This window comes from Antrostomus carolinensis, unplaced genomic scaffold, assembly GCF_000700745.2.
Source record: "Antrostomus carolinensis isolate BGI_N321 unplaced genomic scaffold, ASM70074v2 scaffold27078, whole genome shotgun sequence".
In the NCBI taxonomy this organism is placed as follows: Eukaryota; Metazoa; Chordata; class Aves; order Caprimulgiformes; family Caprimulgidae; genus Antrostomus; species Antrostomus carolinensis.
Window position 1 is genome coordinate 19,483 of NW_010334271.1, and position 9,741 is coordinate 29,223.

At 56.2% G+C, this 9,741-nt stretch overlaps 1 protein-coding gene across 1 annotated transcript in view; it reads right to left on the minus strand.

Annotated features, from left to right (window-relative positions):
* LOC104529773 (A disintegrin and metalloproteinase with thrombospondin motifs 7) overlaps positions 1-9,724 on the minus strand; it is a gene marked incomplete at its 5' end in the record, with an annotated part of 27,813 nt that extends 18,089 nt beyond the window's left edge. Inside the window, 6 exons of the mRNA XM_029086545.1 lie at positions 138-1,305; positions 4,463-4,676; positions 5,313-5,439; positions 6,386-6,527; positions 8,753-8,997; positions 9,583-9,724. Coding sequence (XP_028942378.1) covers positions 138-1,305; positions 4,463-4,676; positions 5,313-5,439; positions 6,386-6,527; positions 8,753-8,997; positions 9,583-9,724 — 2,038 coding nt within the window. The remainder of the gene's footprint in view (positions 1-137; positions 1,306-4,462; positions 4,677-5,312; positions 5,440-6,385; positions 6,528-8,752; positions 8,998-9,582) is intronic.
* Positions 9,725-9,741: the final 17 nt, after the last annotated feature.

Sequence of the window (9,741 nt, forward strand, 5' to 3'; positions counted from 1 at the left end):
GAGCTCTTCCCGTGGCCCTGTCTGCCCCGCGGGAACCCCGTCAGCGCCCATGGCATAGGGACTAGCAGTGGGACGGGTGCTGCCAGCGCTCCTTCCCATCTCCCAGCCCAGTCCCTGCGGGGTGGGGAAGGGAGGACCTGCCCTCTCTGCCCCGTGGGCTCGCTCGCTGGCCGCGGGCGCTGCGTGTGTGCCCACTGTCCCCTCCAGCACCGGCATTGCTGCCCACCCTTCCTGCTCCTTGCTCTCAGGGACAGCACTGTTAGCATCACCAGTGACAACAACACCCATTTCCCTCGAGTCTCTCCCCCCAGAGCTGGCCACCTCGTGCTCCTCACTGCTGGTGCCCCCCGGCTCCTCGCCGTGGCTCCCTGGCTCTCCCAGCCTGTCGGACGCGTGGGCTGTGCCAGCGCTGTCCCTGCCAGTGGGCACTGGTGGGGGGGAACTGGCTGGGGGGGGGGAAAGAGCCCAGGGAGCGAGGCCATGGGCTGGAGCATCCTGCCCAGGGCCTGTCCCCATCAGCACAGCTCCCCAGGGTTCATCTGGGGGCTGGGGGTCGTGGCTGTTTGCAGAATCATGACTTGTGGTGCTTTGGGTGGGCAGGTGGTCCTCAGAGGGGGACACCAGCATTGTGTCCTCTCCCTCACCCACAAAGTCAGGGATGGCATATTTGGGAGCAGCTGTCCCCACATCCTCAGGGATTACACTCAGGAGGTTGTTCGTGGCTAAACCCCCAGGCTCCATCTCTCCTTCCCCATACGCAGGAGCAGAAGTGGTTGCTTTCCTGGTCACCAGATGGTCCTCACTCACTCCTCCTCCCGGCTTGACAGTGTGCAGGACATCAGTGGGCATCTCACGGGACCCCTCCACGTCGTTGGGGCTCAGCTCTGGTTTATGCTCCTCCTCTTTGGTCTCCTTTTCCATGAAGGGATAGTAGGACAGATCCTCATGAAAGTTGATAAAATTATAATCATAGTAAAAATCATCCACAAAGACATTTCCCTTCTTGGTTGAGAAGTCCTCCTCGGTGATGATATTGACATCGTTGGACTCTGGAATGCTTGGAATTAAGGGGTTAAATTTAGCAATGTGGTTGCTGGGGATGTAATGGATTTCATTGAATATCTCTCTGCTGGAGGAGCCACTGCCAGACCAGTCCATGTTGGCATTGTCTGATTTCTTCTGGCACTGTGGCAAGGAGCAAATATTTTCCGAGCTGGGTCTTGCTGAGGGGTCACAAGCAGCTCCAGTGCTGTTGCTGCAGTAAACTGGGCGCCGCTGTGTCCCATTGCCACACGTGGCAGAGCACTGGGAAAGGAGGAGAGACACAAACGTCAGGGATGGATGGAAGCACGGGGGATGGAGGGCGCAGCAGGAGCAGTGGGGAAGGGGCTGGCAGCAGTGCCACAGCAGCACCCATCACCAGTGCTCCCCTCTGAGATACCCAAGTGGGTGCTCAACCATCCCAATGTGCCACGATGGACACAGGGAGAAGGGTCTCCATGTTGCTCTGCCATGCTCCCACCACCAACCTGGGTCCTGAGACATCTCCTGTGTGAGTCTCACCTGTGGCATGGGGTCCCCTGTACCAGGAGTAAGGAGCAAGGGGTACTGGTCACACCAGTAAGCAGTGTTATTACCAGCCAAATCTACCCCCAGGGCTGTCTCCCTGTCAGAGCCCATCCCAGTGCAGGGTTGGTATCACAGGGTACTTTGCTCAGGGTGACCTGTGACCCACACTCCAGCCAGAAACAATTTTCCCGGGAGATGGATGTTGTGAAGGGCATTGGGTGAGATGATCTCATAGCACTTTTCTGTGACCTATCGCCATGAATTGCATCTCTTCTTCTAGAAAAGAATTTTTTGAAGCTGGGGATAATAACATGGGTGTTGTCCTAGCAGGGGAAAAAGCAAGGGTCAGTAAGCAGCTCTGCTGAGGACACTCCCTCCTCCACCACAATGGTCTCTTTGAGATCGTTCAGTACAAAAGGAACCCACAAGCTGGAAAGAAGGACAGCAAAAATTTCCTGCTGGATAAGTAAATCACAGCAATACTGACATCACATGTGGGCTGCACAAGCCACAGGCCACGGCAGTTTGTGGTGACAGATGCACAGAGCGTGAGTCATCAACATCAAAACGCCTTATACAGCATCCCAGAATGGCCTGGATTGGAAAAGCCCTTCAAGCTCATGGAGTCCAACCATGAACCCAACACTGACAAGTCCCTGACTAACCCATGTCCCTCAGCACTGTGTCTACACGACTCTTCAATCCCTCCAGGGATGGGGACTTCACCACTGCCCTGGGCAACCCCTTCCAATGCCTCAGAACCCTTGCAGCAAAGAAATTCTTCCTCACATCCCATCTCAACTGCCCTGGCCACAACTGGAGTCCATTTCCTCTTGTCCTGTCCCTTGGGCCTTGGTTGAACAGACCCACCCCCACCTCTCTCCACCCTCCTCCAAGGGACTTGCACAGAGCCAGAAGGTCTCCTCTCAGCCTCCTTTCTCCAGACGAGATGTGACCCAGCAGCCAGGATCCCCAAGCCATGCTGTGCCACACTGGCCATGGTCTCCCCAGCTCTGTGTCTCCTAGGCAGAAGCAGAAATGACCCTGAGGACGGTGCTTGGCAGGAGGGACAGTCCACACCACCTCATGGCCACCAGCAGGCATTTCCACCAGCTACGCAATGTTGCTGAAATAAAACATCCCTGCACATCAACATCTTCAGGAGGGGTGTGAGCGAGCACTTCTCCCTGCTGGGATGGAACTGCCGAGCCAGGGAGAGCAGAGCTCAGCTCCACAGCGAAGCTAAAAATTCCCAGCAGATGCCTCCAGCTCTATCCAGGAGACAAATTCCAGGTACCACAGCTCTCGCAGGAGGAAGGAGGGGGATTATTTGCCAAAGCTCGGTTATCGGGAAAGCCTCCAGGACACAGATAAGAAGGGCTGGCTGTGAGGAGCCTCATGGAGGAACACCCAGAGCTTGGAGGGGTATCAGGGCAGGCTGCAGACTGCTCCTGTCAGGGGACAGACACACCATCGCATTGTCCATGTTGTTCATGGACAACAAAGAGCACTTCTCGTGACACTGATAGCTTTGGGAAGTCCATAAAGCTGGATATACATTGCTTTAGGCTCCTTCTGAAGGCACTAAGTCCCAGTGTTTAACCCTTTGTTGGGCTACCCAAACAGCAAAAAACCCCTTCGGCTTCGCGGGCTGCCCGGGTGCTGCTCTGCCCCCCAACATTTTGGGTTATCATCGTTGGGCAGAAGGACCACCTTTCTGGGAAGCTTCCAAGCCCCTCAAATTTCTCTCTTTACTGGTGGTAGTGGTGGAAATGGAGAAGAAGGAGGGTTCTCACTTCAAATGAAAGACAGACAGAAAAATGACAGACATCTCAAAATCTCCAGCACATTTTTCCTGGGCCCACAGATCCATCGATGCCAACACCACAGAGGACACCCCTGACAGCACGTTGGCTCCATGTGGGCAATTCACCGTTTTCCCTTTAAACTGCTGCAGCCCTTTCCCACCCCTACACTTGTGGCTTTTGTGGGGCCCTAGAAAAACATTTCCAACCAGCTCTCACATTTTCTGTTCGCATTTTTATTCCCTTTGTTCCTTAGCAACAAGCTCAGTTCCCAGGCTCTCCCATTTCTCTCCCGATACTTGTCTGCACGCTGAAGGCTTTTTGGAACCGCTGTTTAAATCAGGAGTTGTCATTTTCTGGTTAAAACCCTCAGCCTGTGGTTCAGCTGATCCACAGAAATACAAAAATAAGCAAAGACTACCCGGGTGTCCACAGCCCGTGGCATTTCATACCCGGGGGTTGGTTTTTTGATCTCTCCCTCTCTTTTTAAATAAATTGTTGAAAAATCTGTGATTCCCACTCCCTGGGCGTGTCGCTGAGGGGGGGTCTCTGTCTCTGCCCACCCCTGCAGCAGAGTCAGGGTAGCTTGGTCCCAGCAACTGCTCATGCTGCCAGATGCCAACCGGCCGGCACACGCGTGCCCGGTGCGCCCAGACCCCTGCTCACCCCAACACCTTGTCCTCAGCAGGATGGAAATATCTTTCAGGTTCTCCCAAAGCACAGGGGATGGCCTGTGGTGCTGGAAAAGACCCCGAAGGGCTGAAACCCTCTTGTTCTGCCCACCTTGCACCAAGCACAGAGCGTGGCCATCACCCCAGCTGTGGATGCAGCAAGGTTCAGAGAGGATGGGGCAGAGTCAAACAGCTCGATGCTCCATCCTCACTCCGAGACCTCCCTGTGCCATGAAATTCCTGTCCGTGTGAGTTGGTGTTGCCACATGAGCCCACAGAATCACGACCATGATTTTTCCCTTTAAGCAGGAGCGTGCCCATCGCTCTCAGGCAGGTTACAGATGTCCTGGGGGTACTTTGTCCCCAGCTCCCACCAGCTCTGCAAGACACTGGGACCTCCCTGATGTTCCTTCTCACCTCAGACCAGTTGCCCACAGCCCACTGTGAGGGACAAGGGACCTCCCGGTGACAGGGTGCGGTGGCATCTGGCTTGGAGAGGTGCTGGCAATCTGCTTGTTGCAAGGCCCTCTGCTCATCCAGCCCCACGCTCTGGATGCAGAGCACTGTCCTCTTCATCAGCCCCCACTGGCCGCAGGTGGCCGAGCATTTCTGCCATTCACCGACCCACCACCTGGGGAAACGTGGAAGGAAAAACATCTCAGCTCCGTGCCAGGCTCTGCCACGTGCCCCACCACGCCGAGCACCACGGGGTGGTGGGCTTGAGCCATCTCCTTTGGGGCCAGGAGATGTTCATGAGATGGATGTGGGCTTCAGCAGCCTGTAACAATCAGCAGGGTTGGGGGTCATGGGGGAATCAGGATCCCAGCTGCAGCTGGTGTTTGACCGAAGGCACCCAGATCAAGAGTCAGGGATGGAGGAGGCCCCATGTTGTGCCAGGGATGGTTATTTGCCCAGAGGCACATGGGGCTCTTGGCTCTGCCAGGATGGTGCCTTCTGGTGTGGCTCGTGGTCTGCGGACCAGTGATGCACTGTGGTGGTCGGGCAACCAGTGGGATGTGCTCCCATGGACCATCACAGGGTCTGGGACCCATTCTCAAGCACAAGGGAGAGGAGAGGTGCAAAATCAGGGGTGCAAAATCAGGGGTGCAAATGCAGAGGTGCAAAATCAGGGGTGTGAGCAGCTGCACGTGTCCTGGTGCAACACGGGCACTGCAGCGACCGAGGTCCCCCCAACCTCAGTCACCCCCTTAGGGCAGTTTGGACATGAAAGCTCTGCCAAGAAGGACAGAGGGGAAAGCCAGCGGACCTGGCCGGGCAGGGCTCCTCGCTGCATGTCCTCTGCTTGTCATCAGGGCGGGAGAGCGCGTCGCAGTACCGCTCCTCCACAATGCCAGCCAGCTTCTCCACACAGTGCACGACCTGCCGCTGCACCCCTGCGGACACAGGCACGGGCTTGGCTTGAGATGGAAACTGAACCAAACCACTGAGCATCCTCTGCCAGCAGGTGACAGGTGGCCCTAAGGTCAACCTGAGCCACCAAAACCAGAGGAAATAAAATGAAACCACCACTGAAACTGGAAGTCAAGAGCCCGGTTCTGCTGAGGTACCGATGTTGTGCTGGTTGCACTGGGCCAGCACTGGGCTGGCAGTCAAAACCAGACACTCGCTCACCCCCGCCCAGGGGACAGGGGAGAGAACTGGGGGGCAAGGGGAAGGAGATTTTAGGGTGAGAGAAGAACTATTCCATCATGGAAAGAAAAGAAAACTTAAATGTGGAGTCCCCATCCCTGGAGGGGTTTAAAAGCCGGGCAGACGAGGTGCTCATAGATCTGATTTAGCAGTGGACAGGTACAGTTGGACTCAATGATCTCAAAGGTCTTTTCCAGCCAAACGATTCTATGATTCTAAGTGCTCAGGAGCTTGTGGGGCTGATGGCTGAGCCTGAGCTCTCCCAGACCCAAGTCCCAGCTCACACTGCACAGACCAGTGCAGGCACCTGCACAAACTGCAGCAAAGAGCTCTCGGAGGAAACGTCTGTAAATACCCCGTCAGCTCCAGGCCGGGATCCACCTCTCAGGAACGGGCAGGAGACACCCCGACACCCCGCAAGGACAAGAGCCTGAATTTCTTTTTTTCATGGCAGTTGCTATCAAGGAAGCACTCGCCAGTCCCAGCCTCCCCCCTTGCAATGGACCCGGGCCATTTACCTCCATCAGCCACCCCAAAAGCTGCCCCGGGATGTTTTCCCCCCCTAAGACCTCCTGAAACCAAAGACCCAGGAATTTCTTAGGGCATCCCCAGGGTACAGGGATGTTCTCCCTGCTCTGTTCTTCCACCGCCAGCAGCCAAGCCCCAGGGTCCCGCAGCAGCCGGACTCACCGGTGCCGCACGTGGCGGTGCACGTGGTCCAGGAGCCGAAGCGCCAGAGGAACTCTGCCTGCTCGATCTCGTTCTCGCTGTCGGCCGGGCGCTGGATGGTGTACTGGTACCGCACGCCAGGGTTGGTCTCCTGAAACAGCAGCTGTGGGGACACAGAGGGTGGTCAGGGAGGTGGCTAGTGCAGGGCAAACAGGGCTAGCCCTTGTACCCCAGGGGCTCTTCCAGAGATGACAACCCACCCAACATGGCCACAAAGACATCATTCCCCATCTGGCTCTGGATCAAGACTGCGTTACCTGTACCCCAGCAGCAGCACACAACCACTTCAGAAACGGGATTAACCAACATCTGGAGCAGTGGAGGAGCAGAGGAGCTGTCCCAACTGCTCCTGCTCAGAGCGCTGGGCTTGTGGAAATGTTCCTCTCCTGAGGAAGAGCCTGGAAGGATTCCCCTGTTAATCCCATCCAGTCCCACTGCCAAATACAGCCCCATCCAAGGGCCACAAAACTGGGGAAGGGTTTAGAGGGGAAGCTGTATGAGTAGAGGCTGAAGCCACTTGGGGTGTTCAGCCTGGAGAAGAGGAGACTGAGAGGACTGCTCCTGCAGTTGACACAAATCCTGCCCAAAGCACGTCCTGCAGCAGCGCTCGCCCAAGGCTGGGAGTTAAACCTTGTTTTTCTTAGCCTAAGCGCTCCCATTATTGCCAAAGCTTTGTTGTTCTTGGACCTTTGGCAGGAGGGAGGGTGTCCTTCCAAAACCTCCTCATGAATATTGAAACATTGCTGTCAAAGGGTTTTAATTAAGTTATGAAACCCAGAAAATGATCTGCGGGTGCTGAGCACACCAGCGTCCCCTTTAACAGCAGCACTTGGCAGCAGACAAGCCCAGGATCCCGCTCCCATTTCACCCCGAGCCTCTGCAGAGAGAAACAGCCTGGAGAAGAGGAGACTGAGAGGAGATCTCATCATGGTCTAGAGCTTCCTCCCAAGGGGAAGAGGAGGGGCAGGCGCTGATCTCTTCTCTCTGGTCACCAACGAATGCCAGGAGCAGAGGAAATGGCAGGAAGATGTGGCAGGGGAGGGTGAGGTTGGCCATGAGGAAAAATTTAACTTTTTTAAATGGTTTGGGGTTTTTTTGGACTATGTGGTGAGTTGTAACCTCTCGTGCCCTCCCCTGCCCTGGGAGCTGTGACTGATCCAGGCAGCATCGCTCCCCGATGGGACTCACCTCCTCAAAGCCTTGGGGGTCTGGTGACCAATTATGACTTATTCTGGGGAGTGAAGTATCTTTATGGAAATTCCCACGTGTGAAAAAGAGTAAAACTTGAAGTTTCTAAATGTTTCAGAGGATTTTAAATGTCCCTTTTTGGTTTTTACCACCTAACTCAAGGGCTTTGTGAGGAAGCAGAGCCTGACCTGCAGCACCCTGGGTGGCATCACCCAGGTTTGGACCACGGAGCAGAACCTCAGGGGCTGAGCTCCTCGCCACAGCACTGGTGGGACCATGGCAGTGCCACTGGGTACTGGTGGGCCACCCTCTGCCACCACACACGGTACCGTGGTGGCTCCCACTGCCTCCGCCGGCTGCTCCAGCCCTGCCAGCAGCACTGCGGGCTCTTCCCCTCCTCTTGATAAGATACAGGAAAGGCCTCAGGAAAGGGGCTCCTTCTCCTCCTGCTCTCTCTGCTGTGTAAATATCGTGAGGAATGCTGCACGGGGGACAAGGCTCAGCTGGAAGCAGCGTGGGCTGGAAACGCTCCCCGGGCCAGCAGCGTGTGTTTGGCTGCTCCCAACGCTGGAGAAAATGTTTCTCCCACAGAAACACACTTGAGAGATCACAGAATCCCAGACTGGTTTGGGTTGGGAGGGACCTTAAAGCTCATCCAGTTCCAACCCCCCTGCCAGCAGCAGGGACACCTTCCACTAGACCAGGTTGCTCAAAGCCTCATCCAACCTGGCCACAAACACTTCCAGGGAGGAGCAGCCACAGCTTCTCTGGGCAGCCCGGGCCAGGGTCTCACCACCCTCACACCAAACAATTTCTTCCTCACATCTCATCTCCATCTCCCCTCTGCCACTTTCAAGCCATCACCCCTTGTTCTCTCACTCCCTGCCCTTGGCCAAAGTCCCTCCCCACCCTTCCTGGAGCCCCTTCAGGTACTGGGAGGCTGCTAGAAGGTCTCCCCGGAGCCTTCTCTTCTCCAGGCTGAACAGCCCCAACTCTCTCAACCCGTCCCTCGGATGTCAGTGAAGTGCTGTGATGGACCATGGCAGCTCAGCCCCACACGAGAAGGCAGGAGATCCATCGACTCTGTTCCCTCCATCCTCCCCACCACACACCCCGACCACCAGCAGCGCCCGGCCATACCTGGATCCACACGGGCTCCACGGTGGGCCCTGGGGACGTGAGGTTCTCCCAGTTCCCTGTTCTCTTGTAGGTGAAGGTGGTTCCCGCCACCCTGTAGTCCCCGTTCCACTGGATGGTCCAGCCACCATTCAGGAAATACTTCTCCGGGTCCTCGCTCCGCAGCGCCAGAAAATTCCCAGCTTCTGCGACTTCTTCAATGCGGATCTCCCGGGCTCCCACGGGGATAATCCCGATGTCAACGTAACCTGGGAATGGATCCGAGCGGTGGTCTTGGGGGAGTCAAAGATGGGGCAGAGAGGATCTGCACCCTCAAGTGCTAGCATCCCTCAGGTGGGGGCTAATGTCCCTTGGGTGGGTGCTAGTGTCCCATGGGTGGGTGCTAGCATCCCTTGGGTGCCAGTATCATGCCAATCCTTACATCTCCGTAAGGCACCAGCGGGCACCAAACCCCACCCTGCACTGAGCCCACCACAGAGCGAGACATTTCCCGCACAGGCGCTGGCAAGGCGTTGAGCACACATTCAACATGTCCTTGTCAACCCACAAAACCTCCTGAAACCTCTCCAAAGCAGCTCCAGCGTGCACAGATTGTTTTCAGGCTTTTAGACTGAAAAAAGAGCAGTAAGGGGATATTTTTCTTCCAAGGAGCAAGAAGTGGAACTGCAACACCTCATTTCACCGTGCTGCCGCTCGGGTCTTATCCCATGAAAATCAACAAGTCGTGATTAAAAAAAAAAAACCCTCTCTGGAACCGAGCCACAGCAGCAGTGATCCTGGCTGTGAGTGGAACAGGCACCTGGCGCTGTGGGGACAGAGCCGAGCGCCCTTACCCAGCCCCTCGCTGTCCTCAAAGGTCTTCTTGACGGTGTGGCAGGTGGAGCCGTCCCCGTGGCAGACGCCGCACCGGTCCTCCACCGCGTTGGAGTCGATCTCGTAGTCACAGCCCACGTTCTGCAAGGCAGCCCCGTCAGCCACCCGTGCCCCCACCC